Source organism: Morus notabilis, unplaced genomic scaffold (genome assembly GCF_000414095.1).
Source record: "Morus notabilis unplaced genomic scaffold, ASM41409v2 Scaffold1404, whole genome shotgun sequence".
In the NCBI taxonomy this organism is placed as follows: Eukaryota; Viridiplantae; Streptophyta; class Magnoliopsida; order Rosales; family Moraceae; genus Morus; species Morus notabilis.
The window spans coordinates 116,953-141,979 of NW_010361280.1; the positions used below are offsets into that span (position 1 = coordinate 116,953).

The 25,027-nt window shown below is 35.6% G+C and overlaps 4 protein-coding genes across 5 annotated transcripts; 2 read left to right on the forward strand and 2 right to left on the reverse strand.

The window, feature by feature from the left end:
• Positions 1-141: 141 nt before the first annotated feature.
• On the reverse strand, positions 142-6,131 carry LOC21392958 (protein SCAI). Of its 2 annotated transcripts, none has more exons than XM_024166261.1 (10): positions 5,895-6,131; positions 4,983-5,379; positions 4,249-4,443; positions 3,852-4,073; positions 3,185-3,251; positions 2,926-3,063; positions 2,140-2,231; positions 1,230-1,412; positions 1,005-1,141; positions 142-688 (listed from the first exon to the last, which is right to left on the reverse strand). In XM_024166261.1, exons 1-10 carry the CDS (start codon positions 6,047-6,049, stop codon positions 448-450), a joined length of 1,827 nt encoding a protein of 608 aa, XP_024022029.1. In that variant the 5' UTR covers positions 6,050-6,131; the 3' UTR covers positions 142-447. The 2 variants fall into 2 exon arrangements, with proteins under 2 accessions (XP_024022029.1, XP_024022028.1); XM_024166260.1 differs by having other exon boundaries at positions 2,140-2,240.
• A 1,357-nt stretch (positions 6,132-7,488) lies between these two features.
• LOC21392959 (gem-associated protein 2) lies at positions 7,489-11,239 on the forward strand. Its single transcript, XM_010099110.2, has 4 exons — positions 7,489-7,945; positions 8,349-8,619; positions 9,471-9,648; positions 10,453-11,239. The coding sequence occupies exons 1-4, from the start codon at positions 7,525-7,527 to the stop codon at positions 11,038-11,040; spliced, it is 1,458 nt and encodes a 485-aa protein (XP_010097412.1). The 5' UTR covers positions 7,489-7,524; the 3' UTR covers positions 11,041-11,239.
• Positions 11,240-15,628: 4,389 nt separating this feature from the next.
• LOC21392960 (protein QUIRKY) lies at positions 15,629-18,924 on the forward strand. Its single transcript, XM_010099111.2, has one exon. The coding sequence runs from the start codon at positions 15,728-15,730 to the stop codon at positions 18,743-18,745; it is 3,018 nt and encodes a 1,005-aa protein (XP_010097413.1). The 5' UTR covers positions 15,629-15,727; the 3' UTR covers positions 18,746-18,924.
• Positions 18,925-19,889: 965 nt separating this feature from the next.
• LOC21392961 (beta-glucuronosyltransferase GlcAT14A) lies at positions 19,890-24,547 on the reverse strand. Its single transcript, XM_010099112.2, has 4 exons — positions 23,918-24,547; positions 23,659-23,734; positions 23,199-23,314; positions 19,890-20,540 (listed from the first exon to the last, which is right to left on the reverse strand). The coding sequence occupies exons 1-4, from the start codon at positions 24,438-24,440 to the stop codon at positions 20,023-20,025; spliced, it is 1,233 nt and encodes a 410-aa protein (XP_010097414.2). The 5' UTR covers positions 24,441-24,547; the 3' UTR covers positions 19,890-20,022.
• Between the last annotated feature and the right edge of the window lie 480 nt (positions 24,548-25,027).

The window sequence follows — 25,027 nt, forward strand, 5'->3', positions numbered from 1 at the left end:
ACAAGGAATACAGCTACCATAAAATGTAAATTGGCCATTTATACTCTTGAGTCTCTGATGATCTTATTTTTTGTTTTTCCTTTTTTTTTCACCAATAAAGGTGGTTTACTAGTGAGATTTATTGTATTGGATGATAATGTGTGAGTGGAAATTGAAACAATTGCATACATTCAAATCAAAATAATTGCATATATTCATGACTTTATACTACGGGTTCGTTTAAAAAAAAAAAAAAAGAAAGCAAGAAAGAAAAAAAGAAAAAAAATGAGCTGCAAACCCTATAAAATCAGGAAAACCACGTGCTTCCGGAGTCATTTTCTTTGAGAACACAGAACTGGAACAATATTCATGGATTGAGCTTGATCCATGAATAATATGCATATCAACCAAATCACAGAAACCATGAATATTCTAAGACAAACAAATTTGGCTCGTCATTGTCAAGCTTCAAGAAGATGAGATTGAGTCTGTGTCACCATGTGTTATATTTTCAGCAAGTGCAACTTCCTCAGAGATTCTAAAACTGCTGGTTGCACCAAACACATTGGCAATCTGTGCAACTACAGTCTGACATGTGGCCGTTGATGGCGAAAGAGACTCTGGAAGACTTGGCATGCACCTAGGAATGAATTCCTTCTTGTTGAAGGTGGGAGCATATAATGCAAGAACTGCCCGGCAGAATAGAAACCTGCAGAGAAGAAAATACATGAATCTTTCTTATAAAATAATTGAGCAACTTTAGTAAAATGGGACACATTGCAACAATTTTATAAGTTCGGGGGGTTGATTGTCAAAATTAAAAGTTTGGAGGGCAATTTGCTAAACCATGACAAATTCGGCGGGCAATTGTGCTAAACACCCTAAAAATAATAACAAATCTTCAACTAATATAAATAATTGCAAGAATGAAGCCAAGAATGCCAAGTTATGTGTGCACCTCAGAGTTGCAATGTAATTGTAAGGTTTAGTCAGACCCAAAATTTGGATTAGAAAACAAGAAGTACCTTAAAACAAGTCGCCTTAGGAATGGATCGCCTAAAATCTGTGCCCAAACAGGATGAAGAGAGTCCGTTGCAACCAGATGCGACCCCCAGACGTTTAAGGAAGAAGAAAGCAGATTCTCAGCCTTAAAATATGTATCCTGAAGCGTTTGTTTCCGTAAGTCATGTGAAAAACAACTAAATAATAAATTTTTGCAACCATTACAAGAGAAGGTGAGTATTACACACCAGTTCAACATCTGAGCCTGAAATACCAAGCAAGAGGCAGAAAGCCTGCACTGGAGCTGTTATGAAAGCAGTGAATAGACTTCCATTTGAATGATGGGGTGAATTGCCGCTGGTACAGTGATACAAAGTGCTTGGAGAAAGAAGAATTGCCGCTGTTTCTCCCTTTTCTGCTCCATATATAGCCTAAACATATAACCAGGATAACCTTTTATATAGGTGAAAATAATATTTCACAAGAACTCTAAAAAACTAAAATAAATAGAACACCATGAATGTTTGATATCTTGATATATGCAATTCTGAACTATTTCGTTCAATGTTTATTAACATAAGTAATCAGAGGTGAAACGAGTTATTGCAACAAACATAATCTTGCAAAGGAATAAATGATCAAGATGATTACAGAAGATTAAGTTTACACCTTAGGGCTTTAAGGTCATCGGCATTAGCAAAGCCTGAACTGAAAGTCTATCTCAGCTACAGATTAATGGTTCAAGGGGTAAAATAACTTAGTCTGACTAACTGGAGTTCACCGTAACATACCCTGACAACATCTAAAATTGATTGATTTTACCCACATTTTGGCTCAATTAACAGTTATATCTCTTCATCTACATAACTAATGGTTCGTGGTTAAACTAACTTTGCCTAATTAACCGGGATGCATTCTGACATACTTGGAAACATCTAGATCATTTTGACCCATATTTGGCAAGTGTTTGCTTTGTGGACGGTTATAGCTAAGCTTATGGACCACAGAATCATGTCTTAAAACAATCATCGTGCCATCAAATACAATTTGCACTCTTTCCACAACACGTCCCTTATCAAAAATCCTAAATTTCACAATTGGAAACCACTGTAGTCGAATATGTCTAAGATGTCTAAGAACATGGTGGATAATACTTGCCTCAAATGCTTCATTCTTGTCACCATCAACAACCAGGAAAAGTGGTCTTCTTGTGAATGGAACTATGTCACTGGGAAAAATACAATTTATTCCTGAAAAGCCTTCTTTGACATTAGAAGAATTGAACTTTGAAAAGACACGAGGGAAAGGTATAAAATGATTATATTTTAAATGATGCAGTCTCAGAAACAAAAACTTAAAAAGCAAATGCATAAGCTAATGACCAAACAATAATACATGTTGGTCAATTATAAAAGCCTTAGAATTTTATTTTTGGCATAATAATACATTTAACTTAAAGGATAAAAATAAATTATGTTTTTTTTTTCCAAAGACAACCAGTTCGAACCATATTTACTAAAATATGGCATAAGCCCTTTTTCTTTAGTCAAACAAGTGGGGAAAGGATTGATTCACTTATTTGTTCCTTATAATTTTGCACCAGAGTGGTGCAACAGAATGTTGAATGAGGCTGATAAGTAACAACTCCTTTGTTTACTACCTTCTTACTTTCAAATTTCAATAAACTCATTTACCTTCTTGTGTGAGTCCTGCTACCGTATTACAACGAGTACAACATGCTTGTCACTAAAACCAAGCAATACTCTGTTACGTGTTAACTCAAGAATACATCAAGTAACCAAATGTGACGAAACATTGCTCGGGAATTTAATCAGGTGGCAGATACAGTGCCAGCAACAAATGGAAAATATGGGTAATTGACAATGTGGTAACTTATGTCTAGCATAAATGGTCGAGGCTACAAATAAGAAGTTCAATTAATACCTCCATTTCCACGAGTACCAAACTGTAAACAACCAGCATCTAAAGATGACCTCTCTTCTTTAGATTGCGCAGACCTTACGTTTTGTCTTTCTGACACAAAAGGTGAAGAGGAGGTTGCTTCAGAGTACACTCCAGTGCCTGTAGTCTTAAGTATTATTCCCTTTCCGTGAAACAGCTTAAATGAACAGAAAACATCTATGATTCATAATCAATAAAAATAGCAAGCATGAGCAATTAGGTACAAACAATATAAACAAACCTGAAGCCGACAAATATATCAAGATAACTCCATCAGGGGGAAGCTCCTCGCATATTGTGGCCACAACCTACCAGAAGAATGCACAAACACATGCAGTTTAGAAATGATAAAAGAACACATGATAAAATAAAAGTCTAAATCATCCAGCAGAGAAATAATGATTCCGATTACAATGTTATCTGATACTTCTTAACTGTCTGCATTAGCTAAAATTGCCAACATATGAAGCCTTACCATGAAGGTTGTCAATAGGTAAGTAAATACCGAGTGACTGACTATAGAATATACTAGTTGAATCTCTTCCAAAAATATATTTAGAACATAAATTTTACAGGGGAATATCTCTAGATAAAATGAAACTATTCTGATACTGAACCAACTTATGCAATTAATGATCATAGTTCAACAGAAAATTAAGTATTTAAGTCAGAACACATGGGAAAAATATGCCCGACTAAGACAAATATTTTTACATTAATTTGCTACATATATTCATTTTAAGCATTTAGCTCAATTTAGAGTTGCACCCTCCACATAATCTCTGCTGACTAAGTCTTTTTTTGATGCCCAGATCCATGTTATGAGCTTAAAGAATAATAATATGATTGCCATATGTTATAACAAAACAGTTCAAACTACAAGCTTCTCCATCATTGATAATACTCACAGCTAGAAAATGCGAAATAGAAGGACGGTATAAAACTGCTTTTCTAGGATTAGGTGGTAGTGTAGGATCAATGATATCTTGGGAGTAGTTTGTGCGGGTAGATGTAGAAGACCCATTCTGACTATTTTTCATAACACTTGGCTGGTGAAAGGAGCCACTGGGTTCCCACTCCAAACACTGAACCATCCTAAAGGTGTCCAGAGTGAGCTCCGAAAATTTCACCTGTGGCAGAAGTACATTCACAACCATAATTAAGGGCACTATAGAGCAACAAGAAACAATTGAGTTGATTCGATTTGAAGCATTTGTAAAGCAGAAAACTCATAATTATAGTAGCTTTAGAAGAAAACGAGAGCACATAGTTATCAAGGAAAAGTGGAAAGCCTCGATACCTAACCTCATTGTGATGATAGCTGCTGAGCACTGCATCACGAAGCCTCAAATTTCTCTTCGCAGGAGATGTAAGCAAATCCGGATGAGGGTCCAGTACCGTACTATACCTGAGAGGCCTGATATTCATAAAATTAGTGTCAGCCTTCAGAAATCTATGCAATTCTTGAAGCACCAGCTTCCATTCTTTAAAGTCAGTTTCCTGTAAAAGTGAGATTGAATTGTACAATGTCAAAAGTCAGATCTATTAGCATTCAAAATGGAAGAAAGTGAAAATTTTCTTTTATGCACCCAAATCATGAATTTCGTCTCATTTTGTCCCCAGACTTCAACTCGTGACATCTGCAATCCCTGAACTTTAAAAAACAGTCTCAATCTGTAACTTCTTGCACAATTCATCACTTTATGACAAACTATAAATATCTTTTAAGTTTTGACTTTGCCCCTCAACATCAACTTGTGACCCTAGCAATCCCTAAACTTAGAAATTATCTAAGTTTCCACCTTCTTGGGCAACCCATCATTTTTTTTTATTATTTACCAAATTCATCCATAGCTACACCACATTCCAAGGAAATTCATCCCTGAAGTTGTCATGTTACATTTGCGTCACATTCATGATTCAAAGAAACTCGGACATTTTCACAACAGATTGAACTAGTTTGGGAGCATAAATAAAATTAAGCCAGAAAAGAGAAAACCAATCACAATGAAAAAGAAAGAGGGAGAGAAGAAACAAACCGGGAAAGTCCTCTTGCAATCGTCCAGCAAAACCCTAAGCTGATTGAGGAGCTGGTGGACCATTTGGTTGCGATTCAAGAGCAAGCAGACGGTGAGGAACCTGGAGATGAGGCGGAGCTGCTTGGTGGCGAGGGGCAGATCGCCAGCATCAACCTTGCTGTTGAAGTAGTCTCGGCTCAAAACGGCATCATAGAAGACGAAGGCCTCGTGGAGATAGCTGGCCTGGCTGGTTCTCATGTAATGGCCAAAGTAGAGCTGAGCAATCCGTGAGGCAATCTCACCAATCTCCGACCGCCTCAGCCCGGACTCCACCAGCTTCTGCCGGTTCTCCTGCTGCATCTTCCACACCTGCGTGTACACCCTGAACACCTTGTAGAAGTACGCATCGTATTCCTCCCTGAATTTGATCGAGTCAGATTGAAATTCGATCATAAATCCCAGAAAAACCCTAAACCATGAACCCAAATTCAAATTGGATGGAATATAGAGAGAATTGAGTGAAATCCAAATAGGGGGAAATGAGAAAGAAATAAAATTTTGATTGAACATATTTTTCTCCATTAATTAAATCATCAGGTTGAAATGTAATGATAAAATCCTCAAAAAACCCTAAACCCTAAATCCTAAATCATAGTCAAGGAAAAAGAGAGATAAGTAGGGTTTGAACCTATTGCATCGCAGTTCTTCCCATTCTTTTTCTCCGTTTGTTGCATTAACAGACTGAATTTGATCATAAACCCAAGAAAACCGTAATCGCAAATCCCAATTCGGAGAAATCGAGAGAGAATCAATATTCAAATCCTAATTTTTTCTCCATGATTGAACTATCAAGTTCGAAATTTGATGCTTACGATGATAAAACCAACCATAGAGAAACACAGCAAAAGAGAAGAGAAGACAAGAGAAGCGAACCTATTGCGGTGGTAGTAGGGAAGGTGTCGGATCTTGGAGAACTTCTTGTCGGCTTTCTGGACCAATGACCAGAAAGCTTCGCTCACCGGAACTACCGCCGCCCCGCCGCCGCCGCCGCCGACGCCGCTCTGGTTTGGCTGGTGCTGCTGCTGCATCCTGATGATGTCGTCTCGTTCGATGTTCAATGTCGTTTCATCGCAGGCGAAGAAGAGCCGAAGCGTGGGGATTATTGTTCCTCATTTCTGCACCGCTTTGGAGGGAATTTCAGAAAAATGTCATGTTTTTTATAGTAGACTAGAGAGTGGAGGGTGCGAATATTTTATTTTCATCTTTATCACTGATAATTCGTCATTCTCAATTTATTTTCTAGATTTTAAAATTTTTCATTTCATTCTTTAAATTTTAAATTATTTTCACTTAATTTTTTATGTTGCAATTTAAGGTCATTTTTAATTTATTTTTTAAACTTTTAAAAATTTTTATTTCATCTTTTAAATTTTAAATTATTTTCACTTAATTTTTTATGTTACAATTTAAGATCATTCTCAATTTATTTTTTAAATTTTAAAAATTTTCATTTCATTCTTCAAATTTTAAATTATTTCCACTTAATTTTTTATGTTAAAAAAGAAAATAATATAATCACGTGGTCTTTCTGTTTAGATTTTTGTTAAAAAAAATAGATAAAAACCTTATCTTTTCGTCTTATTTTAATAGAAATTACAACAAAAAGAGTTAAGTGAGAACAAATCATGTGGTCTTTCTGTTTAGATTTCTGTTAAAAAGAAAAAGATAAAAACCTCATCTTTTTCGTCTAATTTTAATAGAAATTACAACAAAAAGAGTTAAGTGAGAACAATTCAAAATTTAAGAGACAAAGTGAGAATTTTTAAAATTTAAGAGACAAACTAATAATGACCCTAATATTCAGATATATTAGTGAGAATAATCATTTTCTTTTTATTATTATTTTTCCTGAGTCCTAAAAATAAATCAGTTATTATTAGTATTGAACTGTAAAAATAAAGATAATTAAATTTTTAAACTTTTAATTTAGTAAATTACTTGTTTTTAATTAATTTTTAAATGTTTTATTCGCTTATACAAAAATTAATGAAGCATTTCTAAAATTTGACATAAATAATTTACATTTATATCATCTAACAACTAAACATTTTATATAAATAGTTACATAAAATGTAAAATGTTCTAATTTTCGTTAAGAATAGTGAATAGAACGTTTTAAACATAATACAATTGTATCCCTAAAATTTGAGGTTATCATAATTTAGACATGTGATTCACATTGTTAAATTAAAGATTCTTTGTCAAGTTTAATGTCTGTGATTTTGAGGTTTTTTCTATAAAAAAAAATGTCTGAGATTAAATTGTGAAAAATGAAAAACTGAACGTATATGGAGTAACTTGACAAACGTCTAATGACATGCTCAAAATTAAATTTCTAATAGGGCAAATAATCTAAAATAATTTAAAATGAAAATAAAATTATACGTCACGTGCAATGCACGTGACTATGTCCATTGAGAAGCAGGAGGAGGAGAAGAAAGAGAAAAAAACCCTTTGCCTCTCTTCTTCTTGCACAGAGAGAGAGAGAGAGAGAGAGAGAGGCATGGCTGACGAAAGCTCCTTCGACGATGTCAAGGAAGAATCATCGGGAAAATCCGAAAGCTGTTTGGTAGAAAAGAAAAAGAAGCAGTTACTGGAAGAACTCGAAGCCATGATATCAACACCAATAACACCTGGAAATGAGCCGAGAAGAACTGATTGTGAAGAAGTCAATGAAACCTTACAGAAGAAAGTAAAGGTGGAGTATTCGAGGGAGGAGATGGAGGCGTTGAGGTTTGCGAACATGGCAGAACAGAGGAGGATATGGAAGAATGTCTGCAATGGCCTCGCTCCTCTCGCCAAGAAGGAATACGACGGCTTGGCTGCGGCGGCGGCGGCGGGAGGTTCTAAGCGTAATAAGAAGGACGGAAACAAACAGCGCTCTGGAAATGGTGGAAAGAAGCAAGTTTCCACTCCGCTTCTTGGTAAGTTTTGTACCATTTTTTGAGTAAATTTTGATGAACACTTCTTCTATGAACACTGATTGTGTTGCTATAAAGTTTCTGTTTATTTGAAAAAAATGGAATTTTGTTGTGATTGAAACAGATGTAAATCTTGTGTATTACTAGTGTAGTCATTCGTCATGGAAATTATTGGTTTTATCTTCGATTGTGAAGCATTTACCTAGTTGTACAGATGATGATATTTGACATTCTTTCTGAAATGAAAAATACTAAAGTGATAATTTTGAATAGTTTTCGAGTGTAAAGTGATAATTTTGAATTGTTTTCGATAGCTTCAATGTACTTGAGATTCAAAGTCCTAACTATTCTTTCTATTCTGTGGAAATGTTGACAATTTTCCTAAAATTGTTGTAATTACTTTCAGGGGAAGCATGTTCGGAACTCATAGACAACGGGTTATCGGACAGGGTGAAAAGTGGGGCCGACGATGCCGGCCCTTTTGATGCCGCTTGCCGTGGTTATAACATAGGAGATGAAGACAAGTATGAAGCTCTGGAAGAAGAGTACAGTGAGGAGGAGGATGATAGTGATGAGGAATATGCTAGCATTCAGAGACCTGCCTTTGTGGTTGAGGGAGAACCCAACTTTGAATCTGGCCCTCCAGAAGATGGACTTGAATATCTTAGGCGCGTGAGGTATCAATCATATATTCTCAGTTTGTCTTTGCTATCTCTGATTGAGGGTACAAGAGTACCCGAAGTTAAGGCTATTCTTCTTAATTGAAGAAGAGTAGAGAACGCAACAATCAAAATCCATAGAACTTTTTTTGTCATTGGAAAATAAGTTAATAACTCTATTGATAAATCATGAGAATTCTTGATCTTGGAACTTTCTATTGTGTATGTGTGGTTGTAGGTCAAACCTCTATATAATGTTCATAACCTTGCATATTGAGGTTTGAAACATTGGACAGCAAGGGCGGTGGTTATCTTTAGATTACTTTATTTTTGCAGATAATTTTGTTTTCAAGTGTTACAATGCCATGTCTCTACTATTGTGCATAAGTAGGTTGAATTCCATGAAGTATATAAATATATATAAGATGTGATTTTCGACTAATACAACTTATATATATAACTTTGTATGCTCGACTGCAGAAGTGATTCTGTTGCAGAAACAGAAGCCAAGCTGACTTTTTTCTCTTTTTTCTTCTGATAAGAAACAACTTTGTTGAGAGAATGAGAAAAAATACAAGAAAAATACTAGAGAAACGAGCTGTTATCTTGCATTGACTATTGGAATAAAATAGGCTCCTAATCCCTAGTTAAAATGAAAAGGAGAACCTTCAAACTCCTCTAAGCAGAATCGCACGAAGTATCCGGTATCTGCCTTAGTCATCCTTATCCGAAAAAAATGCTAGAAACTATGCGAGTGTTTGCTTTCTAATGCTTATTGTTCCTACTGCTGTTAGGTTTGTCCTTCTATTTTAGGAATGATTTGTAAATTAGAGTAATTGTGTACTAAAGCAGGTACTTCATTTTCTCAGGTGGGAGGCAGCTCAAATTCCAAAAATCAGGGTAGCCAAGCTTCATAGAAGTAAATTAAAGAAAGAGCAGAGTGAATATATGCCCAAGATTCCTGAGATTGCCAAGTGCCCAGAACACTTATTGCCCGCAAAGCAGTGGGAGGATGCTTTTCTTGCTGAATTTTCACAGCTAAGGCTGGTATGATCTTGCCCATAACTTTGCTTTGCGAATAGTCAGGTTCTATTACATTTGTGGCATGATAACAAGAAATTCTTGTTGAAACCGAAACAACTATGTTGGCTTGTGTACTTTCTTGATGTTGGTATGCCTTTGTTTTCTACGTTCCATTTTTTCACTAATGACTGTATTGGATGAATTATTATTATTATTATTATTTTCGGTGGCAGAATCAAAATTTTGGAAACTTATAATTTTTAAAATATCTTATATCAGTGGAAGCCGACCCCAATTAAGTTAGGATTAAGGCTTGTTATTGTTGTTGTTATATCAGTGGAAGCTCTATATTCTTTTTCGAACATCTAACATTACCTGTCTCATCTGTTTTCCCATGTTTTTGCCACCAATTGATATAGGCATATGACTAGTATACTAGGCAAAAAGGAAATGAAACGGCAACTGAATTGTAGTTTCACTTGGTAAGATATGAATTTCTATAAATAGGGATAACATTCACCAGTCAGAAAATGGCATGGAACTGCTTTTTAAGATTTTAGACAAATAGTACTATTCTTTTCCTTAGTTGCAAATTATATATTTGTAATGAAGCCACGAAATGGCATATGATTGCCTGTGTGGGGAATACTTGATAAAGCTTGACGAAAATCGAAAAAATTCTTCCAGTTCTGTCATCCAATATTGCTGACCATTTCTTTTCAAGAATTCAAGTTGGTTGTTAAGGGTTTAGTTGTTAGTTAAATTAAGGCGTCATGAATTATGGGACTTGAAAGAGGAAATTGAATCTAACCAAACTCTTGATTTCAGGCTCTGTCTTGTCTTGAGATCTCCAGCATAAAAAATTCTGGCGACCCGCTATCAGAAGTTGTTCTTCCTGAGAAAAGCTATTCCCATCAGTCCTCTTGGAGCATAAATGTTGAGAGTTCCCCTGAAGAAATCAAAACCAAAGTCCATCCTGACCAGTCTTACGATTGTTCTGGTTCTGAAAATGAAAATGACCAGTTATCTTGCTTATCCACCGATGAAGACAGTGGTATCTTACCTTCACCTGATAAATTGCTACCTAAATCATCTGTGACCGAAGATTACACCAACTATCCTCTCTTGTCCGCGATACTAAAAATGGATTCAGTATCTCGAGTGTCGATGCTGAAGAAACGGATAAGCTCCTTCGTTGGTACAAACACCTTGTCGAGGAACGACTGCTTGTGGCTGTTTGCGCTTTGTGCAGTAGTCGACACCCCATTAGATGCAGACACTTGTGCTTCGCTTCGAAGTTTACTACGGAAGAGCGCTAGTTTTCTAGCTGGAAAATCTGAGCTTGACGATGAGGTTGTCATGCTGAATATTCTTGCCACAATTTCAGGCCGATACTTTGGGCAGTTAGAGAGTTGAATCCCAATTTCATGTATGTATTTCTCTTTTAAAGGCATAGAAAATGGTTCTTCTTCTAAGAGATCATGCTATTTGTAGAGCTTCATGTTACTTTATCCACTTTCAGCATTTAACAGTTTGAATGGGGATACTATACGGTGCTTGAAGTAGAGTTTTGGAGGCAAAATAGATTAAAAAAGAAGAGCGAAAATTTTCTTCTGTTGTATTTGGCATGAGAAAAGGAATATAAAAATTAATATTCATTTTTCTTCTATCGTATTTGGTTAGAGAAAAGGAGAATAAAAAAATAAATATTTAACTTGCTATAATACAAAATGACATAAAGTAAAGTTACCATCTTTCAATTTTAATATATTACCAAGCTAGTGTGGTTTTTAGATCTACTTCCAAAGTTAATGACAAATGCCTTGGAGGGTCAAATGGGAAAATTATTTTTATCAGAACAATGCAACAGAAGTAGAATTGAGCTTTCTAAACCTCTGCTTAAAACCCATCTAATTAGCATGGCATTCACGTTAAAATAGATTTATCTATGTATTGTTAACGAGGAATTTGATTTTTTTTCTAAAAATAAAAAAATAAAAAAAAGAAGAAGAAAAAAGTTGGTGAAAACGACATTAATCGTGTGAAGGTGTTTATCTCATTTTCTTCAGTTTTAACCACTAAGCCATTCAAGGAGAACTATTAGTGGATCTAATTAAAGAGAGGTTGAAAACTGAAATTTCACCTGTTCGTGGGATGTTACATACTACGTGATGAAGTTTCCTTACAGTTTAAGGAATAAACTCTTAAAAAAAAAAAGAGTTAATCAAACTATTGCTCGAGCATGTGCACAAATTTAGTAGTACTAATATAAAAAGCTTAGGCTAACATGGAAGCGAATATTACAGTTGATGTGTTACGTGCTAAAGTTTAATAATAATAATAATAATAATGATAATAATAATAATAATTATTATTATTATTATCATTATTATTATAGTTATAATAATTATAATAAAACACTGATCAGAAAGTACACTTTGTAGCACGACAAGAAGTCAAGAACAACGTTCACTTGAGCAGACCTTACTTAAAACGAAAATTGATAATAGAAAAATCCCAATAAGCCAAAACAGCTGAATTCTAGGAGTATCTTCATGCACGTATCATGTTTGTTCCAGAAATTAAATTACAATTAAAATTGCTGGTTCCAAAAAAAAAAAAAAAAACCATTTTTATTATTCTATATGTATGAATGTACTATATAGTACTCCTCGAGGTATATTTCTAATCGTCTACAATATACATATATATCCTAGCATCATTTCATTATGCTTTAGCAACAAAAAAAAAAAAAAAAGGCATATATGCATGCATGCATGCATTTTGCTTTCTTCTTATAAGTGGGTAGGCGTTTTTCAATTTCATGCAAGGCCATCATGCATTCGTGTTGTTGGTTTGGGAGCGATTTTCCTTCTTTCTTTTTTTTTTTTTTTTTTTTTTTTTTTTTTTTTTTTTTTTTTTTTGCTTTCTTCTTATATTTTGGAGAATTTTTTTTTTTTTTCGCTTTCACCTAATCATTACTAGTAAATGCATGCAGTTCACAAATCATCATGTAAACGTAGAACTTTTTTTTTCTGCCCTTTTTACTTTGTGGGTGTTTTGTTTCATATACTCAAATTCAAACTTATGATTCTACTACAGCGTAAAATTCTTACAAAAAATTTAAAGTTTAAATGTCAGAATAAAAAATTATAGATTTGAGTTTACCTTTTAAACGGACCTTTGTGTTTTCAAAAAACAATTGTATGATGCCTTTTTGTTTGTCAAAGCATGCCAAACTATATGGGAAGTACTGAATGTGATCATGTGGAGTACAAATTTTATTAGTGATTATTTATGCCTCGTTTACTTCACTGATTCGAGTTTTCAATTTTAGGTTTTTACAATAAAAAGCTATCAAAAATGTCACATCTAACTTTTCTGCTACAGTGAAAAACTCTAAGAAAATATCATATCTCAACTCAAATTGAAAACTCGAATCCGCGAAGTGAACGAAGCCATGTAGTTTTAAACAAACACTAATTTCACCCAATAAAAAATAAAGATTTATCAAGAAAATACATAGAACATTTATTAAGGGCATGTTTGCGAGAGCTTCCTAAAAGTTAATTTTAGGTTCTTAAGTCTAAATCTTGCTTCTGGAAGTATTTGGATGATCTGTCAGAAGTGCTTTGACTTTTTAAAAGAGCTTCTAGTCAAAGTTAGAAATTATGGCTTTTAAAAAAAAAACACTTATGAATAGACTTTAAAACTCCTACCAGAGTTTAATTAAGGCATTATAAACTTAATCCCAACACTTTTATTGCTTATTAAAAAATTTTAAAATCATTTTGACCCATTAAACTTTTTGTTTCAAACACTTACTGAAAGCCATAATATTACTTCTTTTTTTCTACTGGCTAAAAATAAAAATAAAAAATCTGCCAAATGAGCTTTAAGATTAGGGAAAAATCTTATGCATATTTGTGCAAGAGGATTTTATATCAGAAAATAAATTAACAAGCACAAAAAGAGACAAAAGGAGCACTTTTCTTTCAATATCGAAATAACGACCCGAAAGTGCATATTCATGCATTCACGAAGTAATATATGAAGGGATAAAACCATTTTGGTACTCTCGTGTTATGACAAAACATGCTTTTGGTACCTTGTATTTTTTATAATATCAAAACGGTACCTCAATGATTTAAAAACATCTTATTAGTATGCTGAAGCTAATTTTTGAAACGTAAAATGACCTTAATATCATTCTATTTAATTAACTAAAAACTAATAAATATAGAGAAAAGTATGATACGTTTTTACTTTCTTGTTTTTTAAAATATTTTAATGTTTTAAAATATATTCTTAGATTTAAAAAAAATATCAATTTCTATTTAATTAATAAGAATGGTAGTTTGAACATTACATGTCTTAAAAATCAACTTTAAAGTATCAGGAAGATATTTTTAAAATTATTGAGGTACCGTTTCAATATTATCAAAAACACAGAATACTAAAACCATAGTTTACTATAACACATGATACCAAAATGATATCATCCTGTTTTGATTGTAGACAAGAAACAAAAATCTCTTAAAACACTACCGTTAAGTTTGGTGACAAAATCTACTATTACATTTTCCAAGAGTATGTATATGAATATGTTTTTATTAGATTTAATGAGAATTTTTAGTGAGAACCCTTGAGATCATGCAAATATTTCATTTTGGTTAACATGGTTTCATAATGGCATCTATTTTGGTTTTTATTATGTGATTGGATGGATTTTTTTCTTTTGTCATTTTTATTCCCCTGACTAGTAACTTTCTCTTGGTTTTTTTTTTTTTTGTTTTTAATTATTATGACCAATTGATTTTCACTTTGAATATTGTGGTCTGAATGACAAATGCAAGACAAGGCAACCACTATATAATAGTCCTACTTTATTTTGGTCATGAGAAAAGTAAATAAATGCAACGTTCTCTAGTCCTTTTCCTTTGTCCTTATATTACCCACCACGAATTATTTGTGTCACACAACAACAAAAGCAACGTTCGTTTTTACAGACATTTCTAATATATATATATATATATATATATATAACCTTTAACATAGTTTTGGACCACCCATGCATATGATATAGGCATGATCCCCATCTCCATATTAAACCAAACTCTCATCTCTCTTTATAAATTTACAATAGTAACCCTTACTCGTGATAGTATGAGCAATTATTTCAATCTCATGAATTCTAGCATATCAAGTGTTAAGAAGATACTTCCCCTAAAAAAAAGTGTTAAGAAGATAAAAAAAAAAAGGAAGAAGTAATAAATTGTATTTTAAGATACTACGGATTATCAACTATATTGTATTTTGCCCTTAATATATCCATTTTTATGACAAAATTTTATTTTATTTATTTGTTAATAAAAAACATAGTTTACGAGCTTATTATCTGAAATACCTATATAATTAGTTCTTCCCCCAAACGAAAGCATTATAAGTGGATTGTATATGTATTTAGTTGAAAAAAAAAGAAAGAAACTAGTTTTAGTAGTATTCTTTTTATTAAAAAACAAATCAAGTATTTTCACCAAAAGAAGGCATGCCTTCCATGTTATCATGATATATATTATGCTCAGAACGGCAAAGGGTTTGAACTATCCACTTTCATTATTATTTCAAAGACAATCCAAAAGAATAACAATAATAATAATAATAATAATAATAAATAATAATAATAATAATAAATAATAATAATAACAAGAAGGGCAATAATATCGTGAAATGGAACCAAAACAATGTCTCATTGAGTAAAATATGACTCCAAGTGGGCAATGTGGCAGCAGCAGACACGCTGATAAGCTGAATACAGAAAGTCAGTAGTATCCACGCTAGTGGTTCTCCTCCGCACAACATCCAAACAAAACCCACCCACCAAGATCCTCCCTCCACGTGGCCACCTCGTCTCACGTGTCTTGCTGACGTGTCCCGCTCCTCTCTTCTCCCATTTTAAACTCCCCACGCTCCACTCCAAAGTTTTCAGACAAATAACGTTCAAAAGCTCACCATCACTACTCTCTCATCTCTTTCTCTCTCTAGACGAACCCTAGCCATAGACCATCATATCATCATCTTCTCTGATAATATTCAATCTCCAATGGCGGAAAGCTCAGAAAGTTCTTCTTCTTCTTCGCGGAAGGTCTTCGTGGAGGTCTGCAGCGCGAAGAATCTGATGCCGAAGGACGGCCAGGGGACGGCGAGCGCCTACGCGATCGTCGACTACGACGGCCAGAGACGCCGGACTAAGACGAAGTTCAGAGACCTCAATCCTCAGTGGGATGAGAAGCTCGAGTTTCTTGTCCACGACGTAGATTCCATGGCGTCCGAGATCCTCGAGATCAACCTCTACAACGATAAGAAGACCGGAAAACGGAGCACCTTCCTCGGCAAGGTTAAGATCTCCGGTTCTACCTTCGCCAGATCAGGATCGGAATCGCTTGTTTACTTTCCGCTGGAGAAGCGGAGCGTTTTCTCCCAGATCAAAGGCGAGATCGGACTAAAGACTTATTATGTGGATGAAGATCCGCCGGCGCTGGAGCAGAAGGCGGCGGCGGAGGAGAAGCCGCCGGAGGATGTGAAGAAGGAAGAGGAAAGTAAAGAGGAGGTCAAGAAAGAGGAAGATCAGGAGAAAAAGGAAGGTGAACAAGATGAGAAGAAGCCGTCGGCAGAACCAGAGCCACCTAAAGCAGACGAGCAGAAGCCTCCGGAGAAAACTGAAGCGGAAGCCGAGAAGCCTTCAACTGATAATCCGAAAAAAGATGAAGATCAGAAGGAGAAGACGACTGCAAGCTCCGATCATGCGTTGGAGGAGAAGAAGACGACTGCAAGCTCCGCTCATGCGTTGGAGCTCAGATCTATCGCAACAGATCGGAGAAGCGGCGGAGGCCACGGCGGAGGCAGCGCGTGCGATCTAGTTGAGCGAATGCCGTTCCTCTACGTGCGAGTCTTGAAGGCCAAGCGCGGCGGCAGCGCGTCGTCTTCAGCGAACGCCTACGCGAAGCTCGTGATCGGAACGCACAGTATAAAAACCAAGAGCCAAGCGAATGACAAGGAATGGGACCAGGTGTTCGCATTTGATAAAGAGGGATTAAATTCCAGTTCTTTGGAAGTCTCCGTTTGGACGGAGGAGGAGAAGAAGGAAAACGACAAGATTGAGATTGTTGAGAGCTGTTTGGGAACGGTGTCGTTTGATCTCCAGGAGGTGCCTAAGCGAGTCCCTCCGGATAGTCCCCTGGCTCCGCAGTGGTACACTCTCGAGTTGCCGGAGCAGTCGCCTGGAAATGACGTCATGCTCGCCGTCTGGTTCGGAACTCAGGCTGACGAGGCGTTTCAGGAGGCTTGGCAGTCGGATTCAGGCGGGTTGATACCGGAGACACGAGCCAAAGTTTACCTTTCTCCCAAGCTATGGTATCTGAGACTAACGGTCATCCAAACCCAGGATTTGCAGCTTGGTCCCGTTCCCGAACCTAAGGCTCGGAGTCAAAGTCAACCTGAAGTCTATGTCAAGGCTCAGCATGGAGCGCAGCTATTCAAGACGAGCCGAGCGCCACTCGGCTCGGCTTGGAACGAGGATTTGATGTTCGTCGCAGCCGAGCCGTTCGAGCCGTTTCTTGTTGTTACAGTAGAGGACGCAACGCACGTGCAGTCAGTGGGTCACGTGAAGCTGCACGTGCCAACGATTGAGAGGCGTACGGACGACAGAGCCGAGCCGAAGTCCAGGTGGTTCAATCTGATTGGCGATGAGAATCGTCCGTACGCGGGGAGAATACACATACGGGTGTGCTTGGAGGGTGGGTATCACGTGCTCGACGAGGCGGCGCACGTGACCAGCGATGTTAGGGCCGCTGCCAAACAGCTGGCCAAAGCCCCGATCGGCTTGCTCGAAGTGGGCATTCGCGGCGCGACTAATCTGCTTCCAGTGAAGACCAAGGACGGTACACGTGGCACCACAGACGCTTACGTGGTGTCCAAGTATGGGCCTAAGTGGGTCCGGACAAGGACCATCATCGACAGATTTAATCCACGGTGGAATGAGCAGTACACGTGGGATGTGTATGATCCTTCTACTGTTCTCACTGTTGGAGTTTTTGATAATGGAAGGTACAAGCGCGATGAATCAGGTAAGCCTGGGAAAGATCTTAGGATTGGGAAGATTAGGATAAGATTGTCCGCATTGGATACTAATCGGGTGTACATGAGTTCATATCCCCTAACGGTGTTGCTTACTGGTGGTCCCAAGAGAATGGGAGAAGTTGAGATTGCCGTTCGATTTTCGTGCTCTTCGTGGGTTAGTCTGATCCAGGCCTACAGCAGCCCAATGCTCCCAAGAATGCACTATGTTCGTCCGTTGGGCCCGGCCCAACAAGACATCCTCCGACACACTGCGATGAGGATTGTCGCGGCTCGATTGGCCCGATCCGAGCCGCCTTTGGGACAAGAAATAGTCCAGTTCCTACTGGACTCGGACACGCACGTGTGGAGCATGAGGCGGAGCAAGGCCAATTGGTTTAGGGTTGTTGGATGCCTCTCTCGGGCCGCCACATTGGCTCGTTGGCTTGACGAGATCCGCACTTGGGCCCACCCGCCCACCACTGTCTTGATACACGTGCTCCTCGTGGCCGTGGTGCTTTGCCCCCATTTGGTGCTCCCCACCGTGTTCATGTACGCCTTCTTGATCCTCGCGTTTCGGTTTCGGTATCGACGCTCTATTCCAGCCAGCATGGACCCAAGACTCTCACACATGGATGCGGTAGGCCCCGACGAGCTCGACGAGGAGTTTGATGGGTTCCCGACCACACGATCGCCAGACGTGGTTCGAGTTCGGTACGACCGTTTGCGGGCCTTGGCCGGGAGGGCCCAAACGCTATTAGGTGACGTGGCGGCCCAAGGAGAGCGCTTGGAGGCCCTCTTCAATTGGCGGGACCCAAGGGCAACGGGAATATTCGTCGTTTTCTGCTTATTGGCTTCGCTGGTGTTCTATGCGGTGCCGTTTAAGGTGTTTGTGTTGGGCTCCGGTTTCTATTACTTACGACATCCAAGATTCCGTGACGACATGCCGTCTGTTCCAATGAACTTTTTCCGGCGACTACCGTCGCTTTCTGACCAGATTATGTAATTCTGGTCTCTACTCTATTTTGTCGCACACTGTCGGTGGAGTTTTGATTGCGAAGTTCATGTACTTTATTTATTTTTTTTTTTTGGAGCCATGTGATATAAATATTGTGTTCTTTTTTTAATTAATTATTGAAGAAGTTGAAATAAAGAAGGTGAAAGTGGGCAGAAAGTTGCTCTTGGTCGGCATAAAAGTGGAAAAAAGTGACCGTTGATAGTCTATGAACCGTTGAAAAGCTCTGATCCAACGAATGAGAATTCATTTAATACTAGGAGGTAGAGTGGTTGATATACATAGGTAGTTATATATTCATAAATTTTGAGGAATGTGACCGTTAAAGAAGGAGCCTCAGCCCCTATTCCATTGGATTGGAACTATGAATTTTATTAGAATAATTTCTCCTATTATATACAACAGGATTGACCTTTTAATAAAGTCACAAGCAACGTCATAGCCACAGAAATCTTCGGAATACCCTGCCTTTTATTTATTTATTTGTTTTTTTTTTTTTTTTTTATATTTTACGCTCTTTGACTTGCTAATTTTTAGTTTTTAGATCAAATGATAATATTTTATCTATCTTTTTCTAAAAGAAAAAAGAAAAAAAATTAAATAAGTAATTATATTCCCATGAAATGTCAATTTTCTGAGCATGTGGATTAATCAAAATGATCATGAACTATAATATAAATTCGACCTCAATGTATGATATCGTGAATATGTGCTCTCAAGGTCCAAAATCAAGGTAGTGATCATACTATTAATATAAATTATTATCCAACCACTCAAAATTAGTAGCTATGATCCTTTGGGACCACCAATTTAATCCCATTAAGATGTTTTTTGTTCGTTAACATATCGTTCAGTTACGTTTTTGGTTTTGTTTTGCTTTTCAATTTAATTTCCATTTTGTTCTTTCCACTTCAAGAACCTAGTTTCTGTCAGCAGAACAGAGAGCAGATTAAAATTAAGGAAAAACTTTTAGATGTTGATAATGTACATTTGACAATCTACTAGCTAGTCTCAAAGAATCAATCTTGAACTCACATTTTGTATACAACTAATTCGAACGACTTACATTTAAAAATGCGGCTAAAGAGATTATTCAACTCACATGCAGCTAATTAAAAAGAAAAAATGTGCACAAATTAATTCTTACTATTAAGAATCATCCAAAGTTCCGCTATATAGGAATAATATTACATCTCAAACTCTATAAATTGGCCATTGCTTTTATTACAAATGTATGAAACTTTATTAGTTAAATGATTAAAAAAGAATCATCTGCATTGCTGCTTCTTGAAATTCTTGGAGAATAGTAATCTTGATAGCAAAGTTTTTAACCTTCTAGACCCCGGTCCCCGCCTCAAAACGCCGTACTTGTCACCCTGCAAAGACGCGCATGAGCCATGCATTTTCCTTCTCCCGGAACACCATCCGCCATAACTGAATTCACCTCGACGTCTCTTCAGAAGATCGCGGTCGATCTTGTTGAGAACCGGGTCGTTCTTCTTGAACTTCCTCGCGAACGGGCGGTTGCTGAGAACCATTTTCCGGAAATCCTTGAGCCCTAAGGACCTAGGGTGTTGTTTTGGAGGCGTGTCCCAAGTGATGTAGTGGAGATCGTGATTGACTGTGGTGTTCTTGTAGTCTTGGTTGTTGCATACAACGGTTTGGAAGTAGCCCTCTGGGGATGACACAAAGTTTGTGTAGTAGAGAAGGAGAGTTCTTGGGAGATTGTCCCATCCCACTATGCAATACTCAGCAAAAGATCTTGACAAAATTGTCCAAGCTGAACCTGAAATTTATGTATTATATATGATTAAGCTACTTAATCAGTGACACATCATCAAAAGAAAGAAAATAATAATAATAATAATAATAAACAAACATGTTAACTTTACAGAAAAACTATTTATCATCATTAGTAATGTAATCTTTTTATGGTAGGATTCCTATAGATGGTGTATGTTCTTCAACGGTAGATTTGATCAAAATCGTATCAAAATTAAAAATAAAAATAAAAATAAAAAGGTTTTACAAAGTTAATAATATGATATAGATTTAACGGTCTAAAACAAATCTGCATCGATAGAGTATTTTCTCATATAATGCCTTGTACTAATGCCTCATCTATGTGATGTCTAGCGTAGCAGTGATAACATTGATACTACATGCACACACACACACACACACACATATTGTTAATTTCCAAGCTATTGGGCTTAGGAAAGTCCTTACTGTCTACTATCAAGTTTTAACGTTTCTCCAATATTCATGCACAATAATTGGAGAGACCACCAGAGGAGCGGGAAAGGCACGTTCCATTCCATGTAATAATTATAATAAGTAGGCATGGACATATACGTATCCTGCCACGTGCAGTTACCAGTTTATGCAGTCCCTAATGTGCCAATGCCAGTAATTTGTCTCAACTTGAATCCTCTCTCGACTCGGTTTTAGAAAAAAAAAAAAAAAAAAAAAAAAAAAAAAAAAAAAAAAAATTAAATTCACTTTTGTTATCATATATATCAAAGAATTCTCTTATTCTGTTCTTTTAAGCTTCTGTTGGCGAGGATTTTTTTTTTCTGTAATATTGTGCATTTTTAGACACCAGATTACCTTTATCATATAAGAAAACTGTAGTAGTGGTAGAGAATACCCGATTAAAAGATCTCTCTCTTTTTAATTTACTAATAACTCGTAAATCATTGATATGCAAAGGTTAATCTCAGTACATGAGTCTAATCACAAGTGGAAAAGCATGCAATTTTTTTGCAATAAACCAATAAAAGTCATTTTTATCAACTCTTTCTTCTCTCTCTCTCTCTTTAAAGGAAGTTGGGTGATGGGTATAATTACATAATTAATGTCTCAATAAGCAATATAGTTTGGTAGAATGAAAAGGACATATAATGTCATACTTTAGAGATCCATGTGACATATGGCATATCTATTAATAATCCATTAAAGAGTACCAATCACATACCTACCACCAAAATGACCACTATGTCCATTTATAATGAATAAAACAAATTTGGAAAGGAACATTTCATATACATATATTGCTTACACAATACATTAAGCCCTTGTGAAACTTGCACTCAACAAAACATGAAAATATTCTTATATATATATATATATAAAGGGTCCCTATAACTATTTTCATTTGTCCTACAAATAAATCCAACCAGAATAGAATCAAGAAAATATATTGAGAAATTAATAGAAACAAAGTATAATGTTATAAAATATCCTATAAAAGCTCCTATAATCATCATAATAAAAGTCTTACAAAAGCAAACAAAACCAAATGAATACTTGAGATACTACTTGGAGTTGTACAATCATAACGATCTAATCTAACAAAAAGTTATTGTCAATTATACATGTGATTACTACAAGTGCAATGGATGACGTAACAGGACACGTTTGCAAAAGTAGAAGACAAAAGTGATTATTTATTTATTTATTTTAAAGAACATCATGGCCCGGTTTGATTTTCTTTATATCTTTTTGGATTTTACTTTTTATTTATTTATTTATTTTTTGCCACTCACCGTCTTAACAATTGTACCTTGTACGTGATTTCATCTAGACGTGTCCTGGTTTCCAGAAGTTCTCATGTCACCCACTAATACCAATATCCCAAAGACAAAACTCATTCGAGTTTAAAATTTAAATTTTATTACAGTAAAAAATTTTAAAAAATAGTCACATTTAATTTTTTTACTACAGTAAAAAATTCTCACATAAAATTACATTTTAACTCAAATTATAAATTCAAATCAGTGAAATAAACGAGCCTTATTGGTTGTTCTTTTACAACAAATTCAGAAAAAATTTAAACTTGAGTTACACTTTATTTAAATTTATATTTTTTTATAAAGTTTGAGTTTAAATTCGAGTTTAAATTTAAGTTTGAATTTGAGTTTAGAGCTAAATTCGAGTTCAAATTTTTCATTCAACTCGAATTCATAAATTCAAACACAAGTTAATAAATAGTAATTTTTATATTCTTAAAAATATCATAATTTTTTCATTTTAATTCTGATTGAGATGATTTTTTTTCTATGCATTCACAATGAAAAGGCGAATAAAATCCCACCCATATACTCTATTAAAATTTTTCATTACCATTGAGTTTTTATTAAAATACTATCTAAATACAAATTTAAGTTTTGACCCACCTAAACACAAACTTAAAAAGATTCTCAATTTAAATCATAACTCAAATATACACATCTAAACACAAACTCAAGTTACAACTTCAACTCAAATTATAACTCAAACTCAACTCAAAATCATCACTCAAATCACCATAATTTAAAAATATAAAAGAACAGCCCCATAAACATTCGAATAACATAACTAATAACAATAATAACAACAAACAAACAAGCAATAATAATAATAATAATAATAATAATTGATAGAAAAAAAGGGAGAAAAGAACCTGTGTAGAGCTTGAAAGCAGTTGGGAGAGCTCTCTGTTTAATAGCCCACCAGATCTCTGATTTATTGGGTCTGTAGAGTCCCGGGTCTATTATGATTGGTTTCCCTCTCTTATTCCTAACCAACACAATATTGCACCAAACGATTCACCACATATAGTTATTATATTATTAATTTCATGATACAATATTTAACTTATATGACAGGTAGTATTCTTATTTCCTACAGAAAACCCAAAAACTAAAACAAAAAATAACATAGCAAAAACAAAATCTCCCAAGACAAAAAAAAAATGACCTAATAATAATTACAATACACATTATGAGAAAAAAAAAATCACATTTAACCTATATGATATATATTATTCTTTTTTTCCTAAAGAAAACCCAAAAATTAAAACTTCAAAAATGACCAAGACCAAAAATGTCCCAAAAATAAATAAATAAATAAATAACACTTACAGCTTCCAACCCAAGTGACTGGAGTGCTGTATGAAATTGAGGTCTCTAGGCAGCTCGGAAAACGCATGGATCAGATCTGAAACAAACACAAAATTAAAAAAAAAAAAAAAAAAAAAAAAAAAATTTTTTTTTTTAAGACAAAACAAATTTTAAAAAAATTAAAAAAAAAAAGTCAACACAAATTTCAAAGAAATTATAAGAAAAAACACAGGAAATAAATAAAAAATATATATCTTTAATGGTTTCTCACTCACCATACCATCTTGGGAAACCAAAGGGTAATCAGAAGCACTGAGATTAATAAACCAGTCCCAGTTGTTGCAGAGCCTCAAGAGTATGGCCATGCCATGTAGAGTTGTGGACAACATTGTGGGCCCTCTGTAAGTCACCAAGTTGGATTTTCCCACTATCCAAACATTACCCACTTGCCCAAAAACCGCCTCTTTCCCAACAAACTCCTTCAACGCTCTGTGCTCTCTCTCCGGTGCTCCAGATTCCAAGTGGATTAGGTAGTAGTTTCCAGGATGGTACAGTGCGTACAGTAGTCTCTTTAGCTTTGGGACATCTCCTTTTGTTGCTGAGATCAGATATGCAAAAGTTACTGGATATGGATTAGTATTATTATTAGCGGTGATGTTGGATTTGTTGAAGAAGTAGTTGTTGATGAGAATTGGCCTCAAAGTGGTGATGGGTGTTGTTAATTTGGTTGGAAATATGCAGAGTAGAGAGAAGAAGATGGACGATAGGAACATGGAGATCATCAATATTTTGATACTCATCATGAAAAAAAAAAAAATAGAGAGAAAATGGGAAAATTTTGGAGAGAGAAAGTGGGAAAGAGAATGTGTGGAAGAGGTGAATGTGATGGTTTGGAAAGAAAAAGGGGGGAGTTGGGTTCCTTGCTTTAAAGGGAGGGAAGTGATTTTGTTCAATAAATAGGTTAAATTTTGTGAGTGGGGGTTTTTATTTTATTTTATTTGATTAATAACTTGTGGTGTGGGTAGAGTGTTGCCTTCACTTTTTTTTTTTTTCAACTGAAATGAAATGGACTTGTACTCTTCTAGAGATCTACAATTAGCTTAAATCTGCTAGTCTTTCATAGGATGATGATGATTTGCCCGCTTTAAGTTATATTTTTAATTACTCTGTTTCTCTTGATAATTAATTGGGAAAAAGTGACACCTGTCAATATTTACATGCTTGCTTACCCATTTACCTTGTAAATGTCAGTTTTCGTCTCCTAAATCCTGTTTGTTTCCCAAAGATCTCGCTTAAGACATTAAAAAATATCTCGCTTAGAAAGCTTTCAGTTTTGATCACTGGATGCTTTTGCTAATATTGAGTAATATTGGGTTAACTTATGCAAATT

Excerpts from the sequence above, each read along its gene's own strand:
- LOC21392958 (XM_024166260.1), bottom strand. The coding sequence starts at position 6,049 with ATGCAGCAGCAGCACCAGCCAAACCAGAGCGGCGTCGGCGGCGGCGGC. Across the intron at positions 4,074-4,248 it reads GCAGCTATCATCACAATGAG|GTGAAATTTTCGGAGCTCAC; the intron begins GTTAGGTATCGA and ends CTTCTGCCACAG. Across the intron at positions 1,142-1,229 it reads CAGGCTCAGATGTTGAACTG|GATACATATTTTAAGGCTGA; the intron begins GTGTGTAATACT and ends CAAACGCTTCAG.
- LOC21392959 (XM_010099110.2), top strand. The coding sequence starts at position 7,525 with ATGGCTGACGAAAGCTCCTTCGACGATGTCAAGGAAGAATCATCGGGA. Across the intron at positions 8,620-9,470 it reads GAATATCTTAGGCGCGTGAG|GTGGGAGGCAGCTCAAATTC; the intron begins GTATCAATCATA and ends TCATTTTCTCAG. Across the intron at positions 9,649-10,452 it reads AATTTTCACAGCTAAGGCTG|GCTCTGTCTTGTCTTGAGAT; the intron begins GTATGATCTTGC and ends TCTTGATTTCAG.
- LOC21392960 (XM_010099111.2), top strand. The coding sequence starts at position 15,728 with ATGGCGGAAAGCTCAGAAAGTTCTTCTTCTTCTTCGCGGAAGGTCTTC.
- LOC21392961 (XM_010099112.2), bottom strand. The coding sequence starts at position 24,440 with ATGATGAGTATCAAAATATTGATGATCTCCATGTTCCTATCGTCCATC. Across the intron at positions 23,735-23,917 it reads CCCTTTGGTTTCCCAAGATG|ATCTGATCCATGCGTTTTCC; the intron begins GTATGGTGAGTG and ends TGTTTGTTTCAG. Across the intron at positions 23,315-23,658 it reads AGTCACTTGGGTTGGAAGCT|GAATAAGAGAGGGAAACCAA; the intron begins GTAAGTGTTATT and ends TGTGTTGGTTAG.